The sequence below is a fragment of the Urocampus carinirostris genome, chromosome 11 (assembly GCF_059441175.1).
Source record: "Urocampus carinirostris isolate Australia breed hairy pipefish chromosome 11, RoL_Ucar_1.0, whole genome shotgun sequence".
NCBI lineage: Eukaryota > Metazoa > Chordata > Actinopteri > Syngnathiformes > Syngnathidae > Urocampus > Urocampus carinirostris.
The window spans coordinates 40050091-40076063 of NC_142359.1; the positions used below are offsets into that span (position 1 = coordinate 40050091).

Here is a 25973-nt window from a genome sequence, read left to right on the forward strand (position 1 = left end):
CTTTCTCCCAACTGTAAGCAAGTCTTTCTACATTTCTTTCTAAATGTATGCAAATCTATTCTACAAATGCAAGTTTATTTTCTACAACAGTTTTTGTTACTGGTTTGTGTTGGTTGCTTTTGTGAAAAAAAATTGCCTGAAACCGTGGCAAAAAAGCGTGTGTGTGTGTGTGCGTGTGTGTATACGGTGAAGAAAATAAGAATTTGAACACCCTGCTATTTTGCTATTTCTCCCACTTAAAAATCATGGAGGGATCTGAAATTTTCATTGTAGGTGCCTGTCCACTGTGAGAGAGATAAAATAAAAAGATAAATCAAAAAGTAACAATGCATGATTTTTTTAACGATTTATTTGTGTCATATCTATGTCTCAACCCTGGTCATATCCCTCGAGAAGGGTGACCGATAGCAAGACAAACACATACTAAAACAAAGAAAATTTAAAAAAAGGGAAAAAGCAAAAAACACACACAAAAATCTTTGGACCATGGCCAACTGATGGATTTAAACTGTAAATATGTTATTCTACTGTTGCTTATCTTCTTTGCATACTGTGTGCCATTCTTGCTTGTGTTTGCAGAAGGAGGAAATGGGATGTTCACTAAAGACTCAGCTCCTTTCTGACCGCAGGCACGCCTAGTTCCCTTTACTATAAAACATGCTAACGATAACATGTTGTTGTGTAAACAGGTCTCAACTGTTTTTTTTTGTCACTCCCCCTCCCTTTAGCAGAAGAGACCTTATGAAAACTAGGGTGTTCCGAACACAATAAAAAGGCAAGGAGAAGGAGACTTTTTTAGAGTGTCTAGTAGACTCCTCTCAAGTAAGTAAGTCATACTCACGTCTCTGTGTCTTATTTGAGTGCAGGTTTTTATTACAAGTGTTGGGGTTAACCTATCACCAACCCAAATAAGTTAAGCACCTTGGCACCCAAGTCATGCTTTCGTCCCTCCAGATGACACGGGACACAAAAAAGCGGCCATGTCACTCGGGTCAGGGTTACTCAACACACTCTTCTGTTCAACAGCAGGGCCCGACAGCGTTCACTGGTTTGGCATCATAGAGGTGCCCAGCCCATCCCTTAGAATGTGTCTAAACATCCCACTATCCTTTTACAACACCTCTCCACTCATTCTAATCACCAACAAGAGCTCTACCTTCCACTATATTTAGACCTCTTTCCTGCAGTTCACTCATGACACCATCCATCCACGTCAATCGTGGCCTTCCTCTTGGTCTCCTTCCATTTACTTGTGCTCAGTAGATCCTCTTCAAAATTCACTCCTCATCCATCCTCTCCATGCGTCCAAACCAACCGAGTACTCTCTTATCCACACGCTTGCTCAGTTCCATTACTACTCCAATTCTGGCTCTGACAATTTAATTTCTCAATCTATCCAATCTTGTCACTCCTAACATACCCCTCAAACACCTCATCTCAAAAACATTACATTTCCTTCTCAAATCTGCGTTCAGGCTCTAAGTCTCTGCACCATACAACACAGTCGGCACAATCACACTCTCATACAGTCCTCTCTTAACATCCATACTCATACTCTTGTTTGCTCATCACTCTCCTCAGAGCACCCAAAACCTTGCCTCCTTGATTCACTCTGTGCAATACCTCGCACTCCATTCCACCAAGTGCAGCCACATCACAACCCGAGTACCTAAAGCTTTCAACTTCTTCCAACACCTGTCCATGCAACCTTATTTCCAACGCCATGCCCACTCCATCACGTGAACACTTCATCGCCTTACTCTTCCCAACATTCACACACAACTTACGCCTATCACACACTCTTCCAAACTCCACTACCAACCTTCTCAATGTTTCCTCAGAATCAGCCACAAGCGCTGTGTCAGGAAAGGAAAAGGATGTGTGGATCAGGTTTTTGCAGTACGACGGGTGTGTGAAAAATATTCTGCAAAAGGTAAGGATGTTTATTTGGCCTTCATGGACTTGGAAAAAGCATATGACAGAGTTGATAGAGAGACGTTGTGGCAGGTGATGCTAATTGTGTGATATAGCTGCAAATAAACATGTTAACACCTGAGTATCATCTAGAATTCTGACCCTTAAAGACCTGTTAGACTGCCCATTAGAAGTCCACATGCACTCCATGTATCATCCTGTATCATATGTACCTGTTTATGTTCTTTAGCTCCATAAAGACACTTTTCCACCCTATACAATGAGTAATACTTTCACTTGTAACATGGCGAAGACCAAAAAGCTGTCCAAAGACACTAGAGACAAATTTGTACACCTCCACAAGGCTGGAAAGGGCTAAGGAGCAATTGCCAAGCAGCTTGGTGAAAAAAGGTCCACTGTTGGAGCAATCATTAGAAAATGGAAGAAGTTAAAAATAACGGTCAATCTCAATTGGAGTGGAGATATCACCTCGTGGAGTCCCAATGATTCTAAGAAAGGTGAGGAATCAGCCCGGAACTACACTACAGGAGTTGGTCAATGACCTGAAAAGAGCTGGGATTACCGTTTCCAAGGTTACTGTAGGTAATACACTAAGGTATCATGATTTGAAATCATGCATGACACGAAAGGTTCCCCTGCTTAAACCAGCACATGTCAACGCCCGTCTTAAGTTCGAATATTACCATTTGGATGATACAGAGGAGTCATGGGAGGTTTTGTGGTCAGATGAGACCAAAATAGAACTTTTTGGTCATAATTTCACGAAGCGTATTTGGAGGAAGAAGAATGAAGAGTACAATGCGAAGAACACCATCCCTACACTGAAGCATGGGGCTGCTAGCATCATGCTTTAGGGATGTTTTTCTGTACATGGGACAGGACGAGTGCACTGCTTTAAAAAGAGGATGACTGGGGCCATGTATTGTGAGATTTTGGGGAACAACCTCCGTCCCTTGTTCAGAGAATGGCTGAGTCTTCAAACACTACAACGACCCAAAGCACACAGCCAGGAAAACCAAGGAATGCCTCCGTAAGATGTATGTAATGGTTCTATCATGGCCCAGCCAGTCTCTAGTTTTGAACCCAATAGAAAATCTTTGGAGGGCGCTTAAACTCCGTGTTTTGCAGGGACAGCCCAGAAACTTGACTGATCTAGAGAAGATCTGTAAGGAGGAGTGGGCCAAGATCCCTTCTGCAGTGTGTGAAAACGTGGTGAAAGTCTACAGGAAACGTTTGACCTTGGTAATAGCAAACAAAGGCTACTGTACCAAATATTAACATTCATTTTCTCAGAAATAAATCGTTAAAAAAATCATGCATTGTGATTTCTTTTTAGTTTATCTCTCTCACAGCGGGCATGCACCTACTGTATGATGAAAATTTCAGACTCCTCCATGATTTCAAAGTGGGAGACATAACAGGGTGTTCAAATACTTATTTTCTTCACTGTCTACATATCTCTCTACCTCGTGAATTATACTTCTTTTGTTTTAATTACTGCTGCTAAATATCAATGTTATTGCACATTCATTGCATTATAATTTTTATAACTTAGGCCAGTTTTTCTAAGCACTATGTTGTCATTATTATTTTTTGGCCTATTCATCCTGATAGTCATTTATCTAGATAGATAGATAGATACTTTATTCTATTTTCCCTTTAAATACTTTATCACATACTGTATTGACCATGGAGTGCCATGTCTATCTCGTTGCATGCAATGTTGATTTCAATGACAGTAAAGACAATTCTAATTCTAATTCCTGCTCACTTTTTGTTAGCTACTTTGGTCTGTTGTAAATAAATACCATTCTTGAGCACCCCTACCTTCAAGTTCCTGTCTCCCCCACATGTGTCCATCATCCTCCAAAACTTAACATACTAATCGTATTAGCAAGTCAAGTCATTTATTTGTATAGGCCTTAATCACAAATTGTCTCAAAGGACTGCTCAGGTTATAATTACACCACCCCCGGAACTTAAACTAGCACGCGGGCAAAGAAAAACTCAAAAACCTAGAGTTAATCTCCTTTCCAGGATGTTTAGGCTGCAATGAATATCAAGCCATCCAGTATTGTTTTTCTTGTTATGTGGAACTAATTATCTATTGGAGCTTTTTTTCAAATGGTGCAGTGCATTGATTTCATTTATAAGTTTAGGAAAGACAATAAATATTATATCCATGTTCCAGTTTATAGATTACTTTTTTACTCTGCTAATCAGTTGATACATAAGATGTAGGTTAATTTATTTATTAATCTAACTGTGCCTCACCAGACACAAACCTCACCGCACAACACTAGAGATAGCAACTACTCTCCATCCAAAGCTGAATTAGAATATGTCCTGCTGGTTTGCTAAGCACAAGCATATTCCTTTAACTTGGTGAACCAGACATGCAGATACTCTCCACATTACAGCTTATCCTGTGACCCACAACCATGTTCACACGTGCGAGCGCTGGGAACAAGTAGGGCAGTGCTATTTGATTGAAATGGTCTCTACCAGTAAGAAATTCACTTCTCCCAATTACACATGCAAACACAAGATTAGGGTTGATCATTTGCTATATGGTACTTAGAGAGGTAGGTAGTGACGAACTACATTTACTCCATTACAGTTACTTAAGTAAGGTTCGGGACATATCGTACTTCTGGGAGTATTTTTAAGTCAGTATACTTTTTACTTTTACTTGAGTTGATTTGTGAAGAAGAAACGTTAGGCTACATTAAAGCTGTTACTTAAATCTCTTCCACATAAGTACCCTCATTTGTCCTTCGCTTTTTTCCTCTTCTTCGGTGTACCCTAGGTGAGAGAGCCACTGTCTAGCCCAGGGTTCAGCAACCTTTACGGTGTGGAGTGCCACTTTCAAATTTCCTTGTTAATCAGTGTGCCACACCAAGATTAATGACTCGCACAACATTTCATTTTATATATCCAACTGAGCTGTCGTTTTACACTAGTCCAAATTAACACATGGATAGACATTGAAATCGTTTAACTGACCCATTTATCTAGCGCTATTCTTGTTCATCAATAAACTAAAAAAAGAATGTGAGCAACGCGTGGAAAGGCCTGTAGACATCCATGACTTCAACTTGACCACAAGAATCAACCATTCTTCATCAACAATGAACTATAATCAAAAAACAAGTTATATGGACAGCTACCATACTATTCATCAATTAAATCTTATACCAGAATATATCAAATTGAAACACACACTTTCTGTCAGCCCCTCCTCTTGACGTTCAACACTTCCGGCTGACATGGGGATGTGTTTTATTCTTGTTTTTGATTGTCTATTTGTTAGGCAAGCCACCAAACAAAACCTCCGAGTTCGAAAAGAACGCTTCTTTAATATAATCGCATTAAGTAAAAGATAGTCCAAGCTTTGCTATGCAGTGAGCAATGGCATTTTTAGCAAAGACAATGGATTTCAGAGTCTGTGTTTGTTTGCCGTGCCTGGACACAGCGCGTTTTAATGTCTCCGCATTGTCAGACTCGTCCTTGAATTCATGTTCATGATTCGTTACGTATTGACGTTTAACACTTGTTGGCAATTTATCTATCAAAATGTACCGTTTACCAAATTGTTCGAATAAGTTATCTGACTCTATTAACCAAACAGGACCCACATTCATCCAATAATTATGCACGCTTGTTTTTTGAAAGAGAAATAACCAGAAGGATCACACTGGGGCGGATGTTTATTGTTCCTAACAAAAGACCTAAGTGTATCAACAAGAGACAGCATCCCCTCTCAGTTGCCCCGGATCATTCATACAGTTCACAACCAAAGAAAAGACATTCTTTTGGCTATGAGCTATTCGTCATCTGTAATTAACGTTAGATTTTTCTTATTGGTCTTCCCCTTGTATGGGGGCGTGGCGACTGGGCTCTGCAATCTTCGCATACCAGCGGCGCCCCGACGTCTGTCCTTGTGCGTCTGGCCTTCTCTGTCAGCACTCACAGGAATTCTGTTATCAGAAATACCTCTGATGCTTTCCACACAGCCTAACCTTCTAATGTACCTTAAATAAAAACAGTCAGTGAATATCTCTACTGCATCAAACTGAGTACATGTACTTTGTAGTCAATCGTATAATATCCTTTGTAGTCATATGTATAAAATCCTTTACACTTGATGTGCGAGGTACAATGCTCTCGAGGCATAATGCACAAAAAGCACAGTCATTTTTTTTTTTTGCACAAAACCCCAGTCATTTGCCCACGATGGCTGAAAAGAAAGGCATTTTTTCACTGGAGGAGCCGTCATGATTCATTCATTTATCGCGCGCCCGTGTTTGTTGGCTGGGTTAAAACACAGAAGATCTCCTCTCCTCACCGCCGCGCAGATACACGCTCACAAACGAAGCAGAGGAGGAGGGGCACGACCATAAGACCTCTAAACAACACAGCGCGCAACTGAATATGTCTAAATTTCAGGCAAATGCACTTTTTTAAAAAAAACAAAAAAAATTATTATCATTTTGCCGAGCGCTCGCGTGCCACTGGTTAACCCCTCGCGTGTTTTGATATCAGCATTTCCACTTTTCAGTTCAATTACAACTACCAGCCTCCTTGTGTGGGGTTTGCATGTTCTCCCCATTCTCTCAGGCACTCCAGTTTCTTCCCACATTCACACAACATGACAAGGATAGGCCGAGCACTCCCGCAACCCTCGTTACAGTAGACCCTCCTTTGGTGTGATGTTACAAGGACATGTAAATGTTCAACATGACTACACAATGAATTTAGGCTAATTATTATTAATATTATTAATATTGTTATTATTCATGGTTCACAGATCCCTTAACCACCTGGGTCGTAAACAGCCGCAAAAGAAACCTCCTGATCTTACACAGAAAGCAGGATCTCAATACTGATGGGCAGTGGCGTGTAAACCAATGGGGAAAAACTCCTTCATTCTAAAATTTAGAGTCGGCCTGTTTTGTTCATATTTACATTATACAATACACACTTGTCTGTGGTTTTTGTATTTTTTTGTGAAAAACAAACTTCGTTGCAAATACGCTACGTCCTTTACCACTCAAAGATTTCCTTCTCCATTTCTGGGTAATGTCAAAGATGTTTTCTCTTTTTCTCTAGGCATCGAGTATTTCACAAATATTTTCAAAACTAAAAAGACCAAAGTTCAGACCTCTTGGAAATATTTTAATTGTTGTTGTAAGTATTTTTATTTTTATTTTAGAAACCGGACAAACATGTTTAATGGCGCCCTTGGCCTGGGCCATAAAGATATTGTCAGACAATTGTAGTGCATTAAACTGTTCACAATGACAAAGTTATGTGATAACACCGGGGCGGGAAATTTGTTTTCTTGCATGCATGTGTGTAATAAAGGAACAGATCGGTCGGAGGGGTAGGAGTCCCCCGCCCAACAGGAGGCCGGAGCTATTAGCCATTAGCCATCTCCCAATTCAGTTTGAAAGATGCCAGCGAGCGAATAAGAGGCCTCGCTTACAAGAGGGTAAAAGAGTTCTTTTTCAGCCAGCCTAGAGGCAAGAGGTACAGCCAAACAAGCAAATCTTGCCCAGCACGCAACCAAAAAGGGTCTGACACAGTCCTGGCTTCACAAGCAAACAGAGAACATGCTGAGCTATTGCTCACGGCTCCTACACACTGCATCCCGTGGTTCTCTTCACGGGTCCCCAGCCTTCATGATTCCTCATTGCTCTACCGCCGAGGACATCAAGACTGGGCTATCACCTTCATCTCATGGTGCTAGGTATTGTTGGGATTTTTTATCAAAATTTACCGTTAATTGTTCGAATTAGTTATCTGACTCCATTAACTAAACACAACCCACATTCATCCAACAATTATGTGTGCTCGTTTTTTGAGAGAGAAATGACCAGGAGCCGGCATTTCCACACGGGGGCGGATGTTTATTGTTCCTGACAGCAAATCTAAGTGTACACAGGAGACGGCCCTCATCCAAGGTGCCCGGGATCATTTATACATTTCACAAACAAAGCAAAGACATCCTATTGGCTATGTGTCATCTGCAGTTAACGTTAGCTTTCTTTTATTGGATCTCTTCTCGCCGTATGATGGCATGTCGGCTGGGCTCCAAAATCTTCGCATACCAGCGGCGCCCCGACATCTGACCTTCCGCATCTGGCCTTCTGCGTCAGCATTTACAGGCATTCTGTTATCGTAAACATGTCTCGCATTCCACACAGCCTGCCCCGACCTTCCACTGTACACTGAACCAAAGCACAGTGAACATCTTTATTGCATTAAACTGAATACATGTAATTTGTAGTCAATCGTTTAAAGTCCTTTATAGTCAAATGCATAAAATCCTTTACTATTAATAAGGGTGACTTTAAGGGGGACTTCTAACAAATTACAATAATCTAATAATTAAGCCAAGGTTGTTTTTCTATCTCGATGATGCCAGCTAAGATCTCACCTTCTATCTTACTTTGTCTTGTAAAATTGTTCTCGTTTTGTTTTATGTTCTATTCAAGCTTCTTCTGTAGATGACTACGAAAAGAAAACTCCATAAATCCAAGAGTCTTGTGTGTCTTGATTAGAATATATTGAACTATCAAAAACAGAAAGAATAATTCACATAAGTTGTGTGTAGCCACCTTTCAGAATAATTAAAAAATGATTTTCATCTGTTTTCCTGATATAATGACTTGAAAAGGTATGTGGTGCTCCAAAAAGGCGAGATGAGTTTAAAAAGAATGAACTCGACTCTTTATCTTAATTATCCAATTGGTTATTTGTTAAAATAATTTTTTGACCACCCAAATTTCACTACAAAATGAACCAGTGAATAATACTGAAAAGGTTGTGGTTCACTGAAACACACTTGGTAAATAATCCTAAGTGTCGAGTGTTTTTCTCTTTAAAGACCGTCCAGCAGTCTCTCACAAACGCCCGCTCTCTCGACATAGTTTAGAGTTGCATCCTCTGTCGAAGAGCCGGGCCGACATAGCGCTGCGGCGGGGGTTCTTCCTGCGTAATGGCGTTGAGGTGAAGTCGTTGAGCTCGACGTTCGGCCTCCTGGAGCCTTGCTAACAGATCTTGCGCCTCGCGCTCGGCCTTGCGGGTGACCTTGCGGGCATTCCTTAGGGAGCGCTTTAGCTTGCGGATGCGTTCCTTCAGCTGCCTGTTCCTGCGCTCCCCAGTGGCCAAACGATCCCGAAGCCCGTGGCTTCGCTCTTCCTCCTCGAAAAGCGCCGCCTGCACCGACGAGCACAGCAGCTGCAGAGGAATAAGAACAGTCAGAGGTTTGCATGTTTCACGACCACAAGGCGCACATAAAAGTCTCCTATTGTGAAGCTGACGTTCACACTGCAGAGCTTAATGCTCAATCCTGATCTTTGGGTGAGATCCGTTGTTTTTGTGAGATCATTCACATTTTTATCTAAATGCAACTCCTATGACTTTTATAAGCGTCTCTTGTTTGATGGCCATCATAACCCGCTTGCGCAGAAGAGGTTGTGTGACGTCACACGCATTGCATTTTTTTGCGGAAGTACTCATGGATGCTAACGCCATAGTGTATCTAGCAATTCGAAAGTTATCGTGCTACTGGAGACGAAACAGAGTTGTCCCCCCAAATATTAATTAAATCCAAAAACCTCCCTTTCCCTCCATTGAATGCTTTCCCTGTTTTTATCTGCCATGATGTGTTGATTTCTACGCCACGTGGAAGAAACTGTAAACAGAGTAGCAACGAGAGAATTGAAGATTAAAGCATTGAAAAACAAACTCCTACAAGTGTTTATCCGTGTGTTTTACTCTGGAATCAATACTTAAATAAACCACAACCGAACTCAGTTTTGCTACTGCTGTACTTTTAAATACGCACACTTGGATGCTTGTCTGTGTTGTAAGGCGGTGTTGTCCCGAAAAAGGCCCTCTGTCCTCCTGCATGAAATGTCCCCCTTAGCGCAAAAGTTACTAAAACGCCTTCGGATCTAATTTTGGGGGGAATGTAATAGCCATTTTGATCAAGTACCACACATCCCTAATTCGACGTGGAGTGAAGTCTAAACGGCTCGATCCGCCAGAGACAGACAAGTGTACTTACATACTTAAGTAACGGCTTTAATATAGCCTAATATAGCAAAGCAAAAATACACTTCCTTCTTCACAAAACTACTCATGGAAAAGTGAAAGGTATAGTGATTTAAAGACACTCCTAGAAGTACAAAATCACCCAAAACTTACTCAAGTAAATAAAACGGAGTAAATGCAACTCGTTACTACCAACCTCTGGTTTTACCCTGGATGCACTTGGAGTAAGTGACTATTTGTTGATTGACAAGCGAAATGGCCATTCATTGCCAGGCCAATAGAAGACTGCGTTTGAATGCTTGGACTGGTTGGTGTTCGGGAGTTGCAGTACCCAATTTGGCCGCCAGATCATGTGAGAGACCCCACAAAACCAGACTACGCAAAAGCAGATGTTTGTCAATTTTGTTGGTATTTAGTGGGGGTGCCTTGAAACAAAAGCTGGATAAAGACACTCACAAAGGGCTAAAGTACAACTGTGTAAATCTTAACGAAAATCCGGTCAGTTGTTTCGGAGCCTGTAAGTCACATACAAACACGTACAACCAAATTGGGATTTATAAAGCAGTTTAGATGCACACCAGGCACACTGCACTGCAACTCCCCCAAAATGAAAGTCTAAAGGGCAGTGTGTATTAAGCACCTTCTGGAGGGAAACAATATAATTCTTTAAAAAAACAAATACTAACTAAAAATATAGGCAAATAAACATGAAGTATGAAATTAACTTCCATGTTTTGAAATACTCATAGGAAGAGAAATGTGAATTGATTTCATATAACATTAGCCTCACTCAGATGGAGCTGACATCATTGTCGGTCATCTTGCTTCTTCTTTGATCCGAAGAAATCCCAGAACAAATGCGAAAAAAAGTATTTTTCTTCTTTCCATTTTTCCATCTTTTTTTTCTTTCTATTTTTCCTTTTCCCCTTTTTGTGTTTTTTATTTCCTTTCGCCCCTTTTCTATTTTTCCTTTTTTTATTTCTTTACAAAAGGCAGGGCAAAAAATATTGCAGTTGGGTCACTTTAAGTCTCTAGTTTATGTTCTTTCTTTTTAATCATTCGTTTTCGGTTGCACAGCAATATGAAGCAAAGTCTAGTGGTCAAATTATACACACTGTTCCTCGGATGTAAGTCCGACCCACGGAAATTATGGATTAATTTATTACAAATTGATCTTTTTTATTTTTATGAATTATTTTGTTTTAAAAAAAATTAATATTTGAGAACAGAGAAGTTTTTTGTATTTTTGGGATTTATGTTTGATTATAGAATTTGGCCGTAGCGGTTTGTAAGACAATATGCTAACTACCCGCTAACACGGAGCTCATCAAAATGGCGTCTGTGCCGCATTTTCTTTGTTTTACACAGACGCTCCCCTAATAACGACCATTCGACTTACGGAAAACTGTAGATACGAAGATTTTTTTTGAGATGTCGAAAAATATCCGGACATTGTCGTAAGATAGATTTTGTATTGTGTGCACCTTTTTCCAAGTACAGGACAGTACTCTAGTGCTTCTCTCCGTCACTACTGGCGTGTGGCACTGTGAGAGGTCACCCAGCATCCACTCCAAAGAAGAAATCCGCTTCCTCTTCCTCTTAGTTCGTGTGTAAACATTCTATATTGTGTCTCCAGCGCGCTAAGAACGTTGACGTTTTTATTGTTTAATGTCTCGTGCATCCATTCAATATGGTTGGTGTAAAGAAGAGGCGACCCATTTCTTTTGAAATGAAAAAGCAATAGGAAAGCTTGATGCAGTTGAGAAAATGGTTGGATCACTTTTTTCTGGTCCACTTTCTACCACTGAGGAGGAAGTCGTCTAACACTTGAAGCCCATCTTCCAAAAGTAAGTTAAACTTAACTTTATCTTCATAGAGCATATTATTTTATTAAACGTTTATTTTTCAGTACGAAACAATACAGGTTTAAATACAGGTTACTAATACAAGCCTTAAACATACTTATATAAACCTTAAAGATACATTCCATACAAAATATAGCACTAAGCACTAATCTCGTTCGTATGTAGGGCAGCGTCTGTCTTGCTGGCAGACACCAAATGTACATATTGTAATATATTTTTTGCCTGTATTTTCAGTTTTACCTTTGTGAATACAATTAAACCTGCTTGACACAGCATTGTGTGCAGAGTCCTTGGTAAAAGAAAGGTGTTTGTCGAATTCATGGTTGCAAAGGCGGCACAATAGGATTCAGGATAGTGGATCCTGTTTGCACGAGTGCAAATTGTTTTACGCTGAAATTACTGCAAAAAGAGAGCCTCTAGGCTCAACACATTGCGCTCTGCCGGCCCCGCTCGCAGCAATAGTCAACCAGGAATAATGGGGCACAGGTACTTTTCATTTTAGGCAGAAAGAACAGAAAAAAAACTGCCATGCATGACACAAAATTTCTCTGCCAGGCCCTGCTCTCAGCAATAGTTGACTGGGGAACAAAACAGTGTAATTCACTTTGGACGGTCAAGAACTGCAAAACTTCTAACATAAGTGGCTTATGCTTGTGCTCGCTTAAAGCAATATGGATTTTGGACGGAGGTGGTAGGAGAGAGGGGGATGATGGCCAGGCTGTCTCCCACCCCCTGCACGACACAGTATCTGCTCTGGAGAGCTCATTCAGTGACAGGCTGCTTCACCCCAAGTGTGTGAAGGAGCGGTTCCACAGGTCCTTCCTGCAGCCGTCAGACTATATAAGAAGCAGTGTGCTCTCGATAGACTGCACACCCTCCATGACTTTGCATATTTGTCCATTACTGGCCATGTTACTTTAACTATTTTGCACACCTGCCATTGGAAATATTCTGGTTTTTATTTTTTATATTTTTAAATACTTGTTTATACTGTTGATATTCTTAGCTGATATTCATTGCCTTACTGTTGTAACAAAATAAATTTCAACATTGTGGGACAAATAAAGGATTATCTTATCTTGTTGAAAAATAATGTAAGTACCTCATTCAGTTTTTGGGTTAAATACCTCTCAAGCTTCTGAGAGTCCACATCAAATATTTATGAGCGTTATTAAACATTCAATGTGCTAATTAAGTACTACTGTTGTAAATTAGCAATGATTTTATATAAATGTTTTCTACTGCAATAGAAAACAACTGTCATGATTGCTGATTTAGGGCCCCTGTGACTGCCCAATTGGCGCCAACAGCCTTGAACGCTGATTGGTTCAAAGACTCTTTTTAAACCCCCTTCTTCCAAGAGGAAGCCGTCAGACCGTTTCCGAACTTATGCTCCCAGCTAGGCAAGCTCATACCTTCCGACATTTTCCTGCTCTGTTTTCTCCTGCCTGATCCCTGTTGCCGACCTGTTTCTGGACCCGTTTCTGCCCTGATCTGCCATCCCGACCACCAACCTGTTTTGCCCTGTTTCCTGCCTGACACCTGTTACCAACTTCTTTTCTGAACTCGATACCGCGCTTGCTCTCCCGTCCCGGCTAGTGACCAGTATCCCTGCTGCCTACGATTATCCTCGCTCGACACGGAAATGCCACATCCGCGTTCCAGCCACCTGCTACCCTTGTCCGTCGATCATCGGATCGTGGAAGCAAGCACTGCTCTCCCTCTTTATCAATAAAACTGAGTAAACGAACGCTACTGGGTCCTGTCTCCAAGTCTGGATTGTGACAACAGGCCATGTAGAGACTGTCAACTGAGTGTCAACTAGTAAAAGCCTCATTAGATGTTTTGGTAGGAAAGAAGATCTCTTGAGTAAGCTTCAGGGGTTTTTGGGTTCCCGTGGGGGTTGACAATAAAAATAACAACCTAACACCCAATTTTACGGGCTCATTTAGGTCTTAAAAGCACCAGGCCTCAGCGTGGAAATAAAAAGGTGATGAAATTTAGAATATGGTAAAAAGGGTCTTCCTTAATTCCTCCACAGCTCTATGGCTACCTGACCATTAAGCCTGAAGGTCAAAACAAGCTGAAAAAGTGGATTTGCTGAAATGGCTGAGTAAATTCTTGCGAATTTTACCTTTGCTTAAAATGGATAATTTCTTAGTCTTGCAATTAACGTGGGTCTTAAACGTACCTGACCAAAACCTACCTGTGCAAAATTTGACCTTACCTATTGAAACAGAAGGTCTTGGAAAAAGGTAGGTGGGTAGGTAGAAAATTGGCAGACATAAACATCATGAATAAATGTAGGTAGGTAGGTAGGTAGGTAGGTAGGTAGGTAGGTAGGTAGGTAGGTAGGTGGGTAGGTAGGTAGATACATGAGTTGAGTGGGCAGCTAGGTAGATACAGTAAGTTATGTGGGTAGGTAGACATTGGTGGATATAAACAATGTGAAGAAAGGGCAGGTATTTAGAAAAATCTGTTAGGTAGTTAGGTAGGTAGGTGTAGTAGGTACAGTAAGTTATGTGGGTAGGTAAAAAATTGGCCGATATAAACATCATGAAGAAATGGCAGATACGGAGAAAATTAGATAGGTAGGTAGGTTGGTAGGTAGAAAAATGGCAGATATAAACATTGTGAATAAATGGCGGATATAGATAAATCTGGAAATAAATGGCAAATATATAGAAAAAAATTGGAAGGAAAAAGAAGAGGTAGGTAGGTTGATAGATAAGTAGGTAGGCACAGTGATCTACTTGTGACTCCAAGAGCCAAGAAGTCTGCAGGCTCGAGAGCGTTCTCCATCCGGGCCTCGGTGTTATGGAATGCCCTGCTACCGGAGATAAGATCTGCAACCTCATTGGAAGTTTTTAAATCGAGGCTTAAGACACACTTCTATTCCAAAGCTTATGGTTGATGCCCACCTCATATTCTGTATTGTCGTGTCTTTTTCCGACTGCCTGCCTGGTGGTGATACGAAGGAGAAGGAGGATTTGAGATGAGTCAGCGGACCAGCGTCTGACCTGAAGCATGTCAACCCCTGCATTTACCAGCTGGCAGAGATGGGAAGCTGCGTCGTGGCCGTCATAGACTTTCTGGACTAGTTTACAAGCTGTACGTTTGCCGGCTTCGACCTGTTTCCGTTTGATCACGACTCTGCTCCTGCGCCCCGGTAACCCGACCTGCTTTTCCCTCTTCGACACCGCTATCGCTCGCCAGAGAAGTGCCACTCCCGCCTCCCGAGCGACCTGCTCCCCACAATCAACGATCACTGGGTTCCAGCTTACGTCTCTTTTCAAATTAAACTAAGAAACTAACGCAATTGGGTTCCCGTCTCCGTTCCTGGTTCCTAACAGGATGATGGTGAGGCATACTTTTACACAAATATTCCAGTGGCAGAAAACGTTGCTTATTTCAACTGGAATTTTCCCCTTTTTAAGCTATTTAATTTGGGGGTTTTTCCTGTTAAAAAAAGAATACTAATGCCTAAAATAAAAAACTTGTTTTCTGTGGAGGATTACAGTGCATCCGGAAAGTATTCACAGCGCTTCACTTTTTCCACATTTTGTCATGTTACAGCCTCATTCCAAATTGTATTAATTTAATCTCTTGTCTCAAAAGTCTACACAAAATACTCCATTATGACAATGTGAAAATGTTTTTTTTTTTTACTTTTTTTGAATTTATTAAAAATAGAAAACTACGAAATCACATTTACATGAGTATTCACAGCCTTTGCCATGAAGCTCAAAATTGAGCTCAGGTGCATCTTTTTTCCACTGATCATCCTTGAGATCTTTCTACAGCTTAATTGGAGTCCACCTGCAGTAAATTCAGTTGATTGGACGTGATTTGGAAAGGCACACACCTGTCTATATAAGGTCCCACAGTTGAGTGTGCATGTCAGAGCACAAACACCAAGCATGAAGTCAGAAGAACTGTCTGTATACCTGCGAGACAGGATTGTCTTGAGGCACAAATCTGGGGAAGGATACAGAAAAATTTCTGGTGCTTTGAAGGTCCCAATGAGCACAGTGGCCTCCATTATTTGTAAATGGAAGACATTTGGAACCACCAGGACTCTTCCTAGAGCTGGCCGGCCTTCTAAACTGAGCGATCGGGGAAGAAGGGCCTTAGTCAGGGAGGTGACCAAGAACCCGATGGTCACTCTGTCAGAGCTCCAGCGTTCCTCTGTGGAGAGAGGAGAGCCTTCCAGAAGGACAACCATCTCTGCAGCAATCCACCAATAAGGCCTGTATGGTAGAGTGGCCAGACGAAAGCCACTCGTTAGTAAAAGGAACATGGAAGCCGGTCTGGAATTTGCCAAAAAGCACCTGAATGACTCTCAGACCATGAGAAACAAAATTCTCTGGTCTGATGAGACAAAGATTGAACTCTTTGGTGTGAATGCCAGGCACCGCTCATCACCAGGCCAATACCATCCCTACAGTGAAGCATGGTGGTGGCAGCATCATGCTGTGGGGATGTTTTTCAGCAGCAGGAACTGGCAGACTAGTCAGGATAGAAGGAAAAATGAATGCAGCAATATATAGAGATATCCTGGATGAAAACCTGCTCCAGAGCACTCTTGACCTCAGGCTGGGGCGAAGGTTCATTTTTCAGCAGGACAATGACCCAAAGCACACAACCAAGATCTCAAAAGATTGGCTTCAGAACCACTCCGTGAATGTCCTGGAGCGGCCCAGCCAGAGTCCAGACTTGAATCCGATCGAACATCTCTGGAGAGATCTGAAAATGGCTGTGCACAAACGTCTCCCATCCAACCTGATTGAGCTTGAGACTTATTGCAAAGAAGAATGGGCAAAACTGCCTAAAGATAGGTGTGCTAAACTTGTGTGATCATATTAAAAAAGACTTGAGGCTGTATTTTCTGCCAAAAGTGGATCAACAAAGTATTAAGCCAAGGCTGTAAATACTTATGTAACTGTGATTTCTTAGTTTTCTATTTTTACTAAATTCAAAAAAAGGAAAAAAAAAACTTTTTCACATCGTCATAATGGAGTATTTTGTGTAGAATTTTGAGATAAGAGATTAAATTAATACAATTTGGAATGAGGCTGTAATATAACAAAATGTGGAAAAAGTGAAGCGCTGTGAATACTTTCCGGATGCACTGTATTTAGCTAATCTTAAGTATTGTTATTAGAACCTTAATGGAAAATATTTCTTAAAATTAGAAAAAATATTAACCACCTGGTAGTATAATTCAAAACAAAGTGATACCTAAATGAGACATAGTACAGTGGAACCTCGGTTTTCGAACGCCTCTCAGTTAGAACAAATCGGTTCTCGACCCAAAATTTCAAGAAATTCTTGCTTCGCTTTTCGTTAAAAAAATCGGAGTTCGAACGGCGGTACGCTAGGGGTGATGCTGAGCGGCGTACGGGTGTAGATTGCCCCCACCCCTCGTGAAGAACTGTTGTCATGTGAGCGCGCACTTCTTTTTGCTTTCGTTTTGAATATCGGTGAACAGAGTGTTTTAACCCCTAATTATGCCTCAGAAGAAGTTCGGTGCAAGCAGCAAAGTTGCTACAGGTGAAAAAAGAAGAGTAGTGCGTACAACTATTGCATTTAAGAAAGAAATAATAGCAAAATGGGCAGCACGGTGGCGGAGTGGTTAGCGCATGTGCGGCACAGTTCATGTCTTGGGAACCTCCTGCGTGGGTTCAAATCTAGCTCCAGACTTCCTGTGCGGAGTTTGAATGTTCTCCCCGTGCTTGCGTGGGTTTCCTCCGGGCACTCCGGTTTCCTCCCACATTCCAAAAACATGCATGTCAGGTGAATTGGCCGGTCCAAATTGTCCCTAGGTGTGAATGAGCGAGTGAGTTGTCTGTCCCCGTGTGCCCTGCAATTGGCTGGCAACCAGTTCAGGGTGTCCCCTGCCCACTGCCCGATGATTGCTGGGATGGGCTCCAGCACCCCCGCGACCCTACTGAGGATTAGCGGTGCAGCTGATGAGATGAGATGAGATGAGATGATAATAGCAAAATATGAAGAAGGTGTGCGAGTTTCCGATCTTGTTATACATACAGCATGGCTTCTGCTGAGCACCACAAAGGTAAGAAATCCTATTCATAATTCTTTTCTTTATCCTTTTACCGCTCACCACTTGTTGTGGAGACCCGGGTGCTAAATGACATGTAAACGACCTGATTTTTTTATATTTACACGTTCATGTTAGCGTAATCTTTCGTACGGAAGATTACGCTAACGCGAGCGTACGATTAGCCTGGGTTAGCTTCATGTTTACCTCATCTCTTCTCATTAGCTACACCGCTTATCCTCAGTAGGGTCGCGGGGGTGCTGGAGCCCATCCCAGCAATCATCAAATCGGTTTTTGAACAGGGTTCTCGAACGGATTATGGTCGAGAACCGAGGTTCCACTGCATATAGTATCTTTTTGCAGCTCAGCTAATAAAAAGATGCCTTTTTCATTTTGCTATGTCGTTTTTCCGAGCTACCAACGAATGCAGCATTAAACAGCTTAATGAAGATTACCAACTGGCAAATTTCCGATTCCAAAATAGGCCCATAGTTAGTTTTGCCTGAAAAACTTACCACAAGACCCAACTCCTTACCCTACTGTCTTCCAGAATGTCCCACTCGGGACTGAAAGAGTGGAAGAGCTGGCTGCCATGCGTGCAGTTGGAGAACTGGAAGAGGCTGGAGAAAATGTGTCGGTTCTCGGCCGTGTCAGGAAAAACTGCATCCTGGAAATTCACTCCGTGGGGTCTGATGTTGTAGTTCTCGTCCATCCTTGTGAATGTGTTTTGAAAGGTTGTCGTTATTATATGACACAGGACAGTGAAAGCAACACAGCACATCATTGTGAAGTTGATGTGCAGTTGCATTATATTATGAGAAAGTTAAAAAAAAGTTAAAAAAAAGTCAAACACGCCCACACCCCCCTTGACGGAGGCTCGCACCTTTTAGTACTTTTTTTATACTGTTTTACATTTTTGTAATTTTCCATGCTTTTCAATAATTAGTACATTTTCATACTTTCAGTACTTTTTAATACCTTTTCATGTTTTTCAGCGTTTTTAGTATCTTTTGGTATTTTTCAGTAATTTTGAGTACCTTTTTATACTTTTCAATGATTTTCAATACTTTTAAATACTTTGGAAATGTTGATACTTTTTAATAGTAGTTTGTACTTTTCCCATTCTTTTCAGCACTTTAATGCTTTTTCGTATTTTTCAGTCCTTTTTTTGTTCTCATTTTTTTCGGTACTTTATAGTATTTCTTTAATATTTTGAGTTCTTTTTTAAATACCTTTTCATACTTTTCAGTCATTTTAGTACCATTTCATACTTTTCAGGGCTTTACCTTACATTTAAATACTTTAGAATTTTTTTTATACTTTTCAATGCTATTTTTTACTTTTTAGTACTTTTTCATACTTTTTACTAGTTTTTGTACTTTTTCCATGTTTTCAGGACTTTTTAGTACCTTTTCATATTTTTCAGTACTTTTTAGTACCTTTTCGTATATTTTGGGACATTTCAGTTGTTTTTAGTACCTTTTCATATTTTCCAGGACTTTTTAGTACCTTCTTATATTATTTTACATTACCTTTTTGTAAATTGTTATTCACATTTATATACATTTTTACAGAGTTTTATTTGCCATGTGGCACTGGGCAAAGAGAGGGACTTGGACACCAATGTTGTAAACAAGGGGTATCAAACTCAATTGATTTGGGGGCCACTGAAGCTAGGGTCCAGGTGAGGTTGGGCAAAACGGGGTTTTCCTCAAAAACAGTGCTGATAAAAATATTTTGCTGTTCTTAATGGGGCAGTGTTATGTTTGTCCACTAGATGTCACTGTAATGTGTAGTGCAACGAAAAATGAGTCTGAGGAAGACTACAAACTACAGAGACTGAAAGATGTTTCTTTCAATCTGTACCCAGCCTTTCTCAAAGAAAGACATCAAGAAAAGAGAATGACTTGTTTTTTGAGGAATAAAAAATGAAAAAAAAGAAATTAGGGAGGCAAAAAACAAAAACGGGAATAAAAAGAAAAGTAGTCAAAAAGAAAGCAAAAGAGGAAAATGGAGAAAAAAATACATACAAAGAAAAGAAAAGAATTAGAGAGAAAAAAGACAAAAATTAAGAAAAAAATCGAATTTTCTCCTTTCTTTTCTTATTTTTCTCTTTGTCATGTTCATAATTTTTTACTTCCTTTTACTAGAATTTTTATTTTTATTTTATTTTATTTCTTCTTTTTTTATTCATCTTTTTCTCAAAAGTAATGAGGTTCTTTGGTCACTTTGAGTCTCCGTATTTGGTCTCCTTCTGTTGCATTTGTTTTGAGTGCCATGACAGAATACAGCGACATCTAGTTGGCAAATAGTACACACTGTTCCTTTAACTTTCATTTTAACGCACCTGCTTCAAACTATCATCCTGGGGGCCGCAATCGTCCCCCTGGCCGCGAGTTTAAGACACTTATGGTAAACAATCGTCACTACAATGATACGATGAAAATAAAGACAATGTCTAAACTTAACACGGTTCAGAATGCATGCAAACAGTGTATTATTGCATGTTACCTGATAAAGAAGAAATACGAATAATTCTCCATCACCGTATGGGACTGGCATGAGAGGTAGCCAAGGCCGGTAAAATTAAGTCTGGATCCCGCCGGGACCTCTAGCATGCTCCCCCAAGCTTGATCGCAGAGAAGCTCCACCTCTGCGGAGTACACAAGCCCTTCTTCTGCACCTTCGTAGTCGTAACCGAATCCGACAGGCAGAGAGTTGTACATGTGGGCCTCCTCGCGGGCCAGGGGCTCCCGGTGGATGGCAAGGACACGGCCATAAACGATGACCTCGGCCAACTCAGCGCGGCATCCCTCGCTCAGGGGTCGCCACTCGGAGGGCAGTTGGCAGCCGCGCACCATACTGGAAAAATGCGTAAAAACGCACCAAAGCGCAGGAAGGAGAACAGTGAGAGTCATTACGCACCCCCAGTTGATGCCGATACCGATAGGAAGTAAGGTAGTATTTATTGCGAACAAAATCTTAAAGTGTCGATCCTTGCTTGCCCGACTCCATCAATTTGAAATTATGCATTCAAAAAGTGCAAGAAAGGTTGCTTTTTGGGGGCATAGTAAGTTTTGCTCTCTTCTCTCAAACTTTGTTCTGAAAGGCTGCAGGGAGAAGTGAAAGGTCGTTTCCGGACAAAACGGCTCTGTGAGCCGGGCTCATTGAAGTGAGGACAAAGGCCGGGTCCCGATGAATAAGGAGCCAGCTCCCTTCGAACCTCTCTCTCTCTCTTTTTCTCTCTCTCTCTCTCTCTCTCTCTTACTCTCTCTCTCTCTCTCTCTCTCTCTCTCTCTCTCTCTCTCTCTCTCTCTCTCTCTCTCTCTCTCTCTCTCTCTCTCTCTCTCTCTCTGTTTTTCTCTGGTTTTCCCTCTCCCTCTTCCTCTCCCCCTACATCTCCCTCTCCCCCTCCCACTCCGTTTTCCTCTCCCTCAAGGCTCTGGTGACTGCTCAACCGTGATGTTTTCCTCTGTAAACAATTTGAAAGTTTTACTTTGTAGTACACGGTGCAGAGGTCTAGGGGTTAAATTCCAGCTACTTGTTCTCCCAGTGCCTGCGTCGGTTTCCTACGAGCACTCTGGTTTACTCCCACATTCCAAAAAACATGCTTGTTTGGTTAATTGGCCGGTTCAAAATGTCCCTTGGTGTAAATGAGCAGATGAGTTGTCTGTCTCTGTGTGCTGTGCCACTGGCTGGCGGCCAATTCAGGGTGTCCCCTGCCCACTGCCTGAAGATAGCCGGGTTGGGCTCCAGCACCCCCGTGACCCTAATGAGGCTAAGCGGCGCCGAAAATAGATGGATGGATATCGTTTGTAGTATATTGAAACAATATAGGCTATTGTAATATTGTAGCATAATACTTTTAAAATGATTTCATTTGATTTTGATTTTGGGCGGCCAATAGCTTAGAAGGTCTTGGGATCAATAGGTCGCAGGTTCGATTCCCGGCTCATCCGTGTTATGTGTTGAAGTGTCCTTGGGCAAGACACTGAATCGCTAATGCCCTCAATAAGCAGGTAGGCACCATGCATGGCTGACTCCCTATTGGTGTGTGAGTGTGTGTGTGTGAATGGGTAAGTGTGAATCACGTTGTAAAGCGCTCTAGGAGGTCTTCAGTGACTTGAAAAGCTCTATATAAATGCAGACCGTTTACCATTTGATTCTTGATGTTTCATGATAATAGATAATATATCAATAAAAAGGAAAAAATGAAGAACCTTTTGGGTTCACAATTAGCTGAGCTGAAAGAGCTGATTGCCAAAACAGACAGAATTTCCATCACCAGCTTCAGTGCTGCATTTAAAGCCTTCTGGAAAAGTACGTCCTTTTGTTGGGGGCGTAGTGGCGCATTCAAAGTCAATGATTCTATTTCACTAGCGCTGATTCGATTTAAAACCCTGGTTTCACAATAATAAAGAATTTGACGAAAGAAGGGAGGACATTTTGGTTTTAATCACATGGTTGATTTGATGATTCATTCGTCTGCTCATTTTCCGGAACACAAAATAAGCAAATTGGCATCTGTGTCAATGTTTGGTAAAAACATTTATAAAATAAGCCAGATGTCCCGTGTTTCGCTTTTCTAGGTTTTAACCTTAATATTGTAAAGTTTGACTTAGTATTTGCGTCTATATCAGGTTTTCAGTTCCTTCCTCCACGTAGCCATTTTATGTTCGTCCTGTCTACTCTTTTCAATCGCAGTTTTCTAAGAAATAATATAGGTCCTACTTTTGACCCAGCACCCAAAATATTATCAACATACTCCAGTCTGCCTAAAGTCATTATTAAAATATTTTAGAACATTCTTTTCTGTTATAATTTCAATTAAGAAAAGGCGTTAATAACGGTCGTACACCCTATGTGATTGTAAGTATACAACACTGCCATCTACTGTTGTTGTTGTTGTTGTTGTTGTTGTTGTTGTTGTTGTTGTTGTTGTTGTTGTTGTTGTTTTTGAATGTTGATAAATCTGTTATTTCAATGTGATTTTTTTCATTGATTCATGATAATTGGTGGATTCAACCAAATCTCCGATGCCATTTCGGGCCCGCCAAGGTTTTTAATTCGCCCAGCTAGACAACACCTAGAGAAGCACTGGTGAAAAAGTTGTACCGCTCTTTGAGACTGCTTGTTATTAAGGGCTATACAAAAAGCATGACTTGAATTGACGTGAATGTGAACTTTTTCCCAAAAGAGTAGTATATACACTTTTGCATATATACAGTATGCATGGCCTTCCCTATGGAGCAGGGGTAGGGAACCTATGGCTCGGGAGCCATATAAGGCTCTTTTCATGAGTACATATGGCTTCGAAATAAAATGGAACTATTGCACATCTCTCTGTGGCGTTCCAAAGTCAAGTGATTTCATCCCGATTTTGGTCCATATAAAGCCTAAGCAACTTAATGCAGAAGTTCGATAAGAAACCATTTAAACTGATAAATAAAAACGCTGGCAAACGACTTTGATTGGGTGAGCAATACAGGTGGGCGGATCCCTGCACACAGCGCAAGGCACTTCCTTCTCTCTCTCTCTCTCTCTCTCTCTCTCTCTCTCTCTCTCTCTCTCTCTCTCTCTCTCTCTCTCTCTCTCTCTCTCTCTCTCTCCCGCTCAGTGCAGTCTACCCCAAAAGTGAATATGACGGATATGCTTATCGTTTGCAGTAAATTGTGACATTTCTACAAAAGAACTTTGCATGCACATTGTTTTAAAACCGTTATAAAGGACAAATTTCATTGAAAAAAATTGCCTCAACACTCTTCACTGAAGGTGGAAGACAAATTGTAAATGGCATATTTATATTGATTTGGGACACAGGATTTGCATTATTATCATTTCATGCATTTGATTAAATCATCAAATGACACACAGTGAAATATGTGCTGAAGAATTAGCTTTTGTCTAGAGAGCGTGTTTGACCGTTTTTTCAATTTTGTCTGAAAATTTATGATGTGGCTCTCTCAATTTCCTTTCAAAACATTTTTTGCTTTTATGGCTCTTTGGGTCAAAAAGGTTCCTGGACCCTGCTATAGAGCTTATATAAAGATGTACATATCTTTGCAGCTCCCAACATATATGTTTTTTATGTTTAATTTGGCTCTTTCAACATTTTGGGTTGCCAACACTTGCTCTAGTGTCTAGTCTAGTAATATAACCTCAAACTATGATTGTTTTTCTTGTGTTACTACATTATTCTACACTAGCCCTACAAAGTACTCAAAATTATTACTACAAATCTTAATCAATAATGATAATATTGATAACAATATTGGGCGGCACGGCGGATGAGTGGGATTCCTCCGGGCACTCCTGTTTCCTCCCATATTCCAAAAACAGGCATGTCAGGTTATTTGGCCGGTCCAAATTGTCCCTATGTGTGAAAGAGCGAGCGAATTGTCTGTCCCAGTGTGCCCTGCGACTGGCTGGCAACCAGTTCAGGCTGTCTTTTGCCCACTGCCCGAAGATGGCTGGGATGGGCTCAGGCACCCCAGCGACCCTACTGAGGATGAGCGGTCCAGATAATGGATGGATAATGATATTAATAATGATGATAATAATAATAATAATAATAATAATAATAATAATAATAGGCAGCACGGCGGCGCAGTGGTTAGCGCATGTGCGGCACAGTTCATGTATTGGGAACCTCCTGCGTGGGTTCAAATCCAGCTCCAGACTTCCTGTGCGGAGTTTGTATGTTCTCCCGTGCTTGCGTGGGTTTCCTCCGGGCACTCCGGTTTCCTCCCACATTCCAAGAACAGGCATTTCAGGTGAATTGGCCGGTCCAAATTGTCCCTAGGTGTGAATGAGCGAGTGAGTTGTCTGTCCCCGTGTGCCCTGCGATTGGCTGGCAACCAGTTCAGGGTGTCCCCTGCCCACTGCCCGATGATTGCTGGGATGGGCTCCAGCACCCCTGCGACCCTACTGAGGATAAGCGGTGTAGCTAATGAGATGAGATAATAATAATAATAATAATCATGATGATGATCACAGGAAGAAGAATATTAAATCGTAAATAGTAAATGGTCTGCATTTATATGGCGCTTTTCAAGTCAATGAAGACCTCCCAAAGCGCTTTACAATGTGTTTCACACCCATTCACACACACACTCACACACCAATAGGGAGTCACCCATGCAAGGCGCCTACCTGCTTATTAAGTGTCCAAGGAATAGATATGTACTTAACAATCTCCCTTGTATCAAATTAAACATGTCATGATTGTATTTAGTTATTTATGTGTTTATTTATTTATTTCTCTGTATTTCTACAGCACGAGTCATACCCAAGACTTAAATATTGGTACCCGTTGCCTCCCTGCTTGGCATTCAGCATTAGGGGTTGGAATTGCGGGGTTTGGTCACCTAATGACACCCAAAACCTCAGTTGGGTTGAGCGAGGGGGCTGGGCTGGGAATACCCTCCTCTAAATCCCAAAAAGAGTCAGAAATGACTCTAGCCACCTCCCACTAGGGGGATATAGCTGTGGTATATATATCTATATATCTATATATCTATATATATAGATATATATATATATATATATATCTATATATATATATATATATATATATATATATATATATATATGTATATCATCTACCGCTTATCCTTATTAGGGTCGCGGGGGGGATTGGAGCCCATCCCAACCATCTCCGGGCAGTGGGCAGGGGACACCCTGAACTGGTTGCCAGCCAATCACAGGGCACACGGGGACAGACAACTCACTCGCTCAGTCACATCTAGGGACAATTTGGACCGGCCAATTCACCTGAAATGCATGTCTTTGGAATGTGGGAGGAAACCGGAGTGCCCGGAGGAAACCCATGCAAGCACGGGGAGAACATACAAACTCCGCACAGTAAGGCTGGTAGCTGGATTTGAACCCACGCAGGAGGTTCCCACGACCTCAGAACTGTGCCGCACACGCGCTAACCACTGCCTATATATATATATAACCACTGCCTATATATATATATATATATATATATATATATATATATATATATATATATATATATATATATATATATATATATATATATA

The 25973-nt window shown here is 41.1% G+C and overlaps 1 protein-coding gene across 1 annotated transcript; it reads right to left on the reverse strand.

The window, feature by feature from the left end:
• Nucleotides 1-7820: 7820 nt before the first annotated feature.
• On the reverse strand, nt 7821-21129 carry ccdc3a (coiled-coil domain containing 3a). The gene is made up of 3 exons (XM_088348066.1): nt 20437-21129; nt 18461-18638; nt 7821-9180 (listed from the first exon to the last, which is right to left on the reverse strand). The coding sequence occupies exons 1-3, from the start codon at nt 20841-20843 to the stop codon at nt 8872-8874; spliced, it is 894 nt and encodes a 297-aa protein (XP_088204192.1). The 5' UTR covers nt 20844-21129; the 3' UTR covers nt 7821-8871.
• Nucleotides 21130-25973: the final 4844 nt, after the last annotated feature.

Bases quoted from the DNA above. Each gene is read 5' to 3' on its own strand.
- ccdc3a (XM_088348066.1), bottom strand. From the start codon at position 20,843: ATGACTCTCACTGTTCTCCTTCCTGCGCTTTGGTGCGTTTTTACGCAT. The intron at 18,639-20,436 runs GTAACATGCAAT...CACATTCACAAG, and splicing joins TCGTATTTCTTCTTTATCAG to GATGGACGAGAACTACAACA. The intron at 9,181-18,460 runs GTAAGGAGTTGG...ATTCCTCTGCAG, and splicing joins ACATTCTGGAAGACAGTAGG to CTGCTGTGCTCGTCGGTGCA.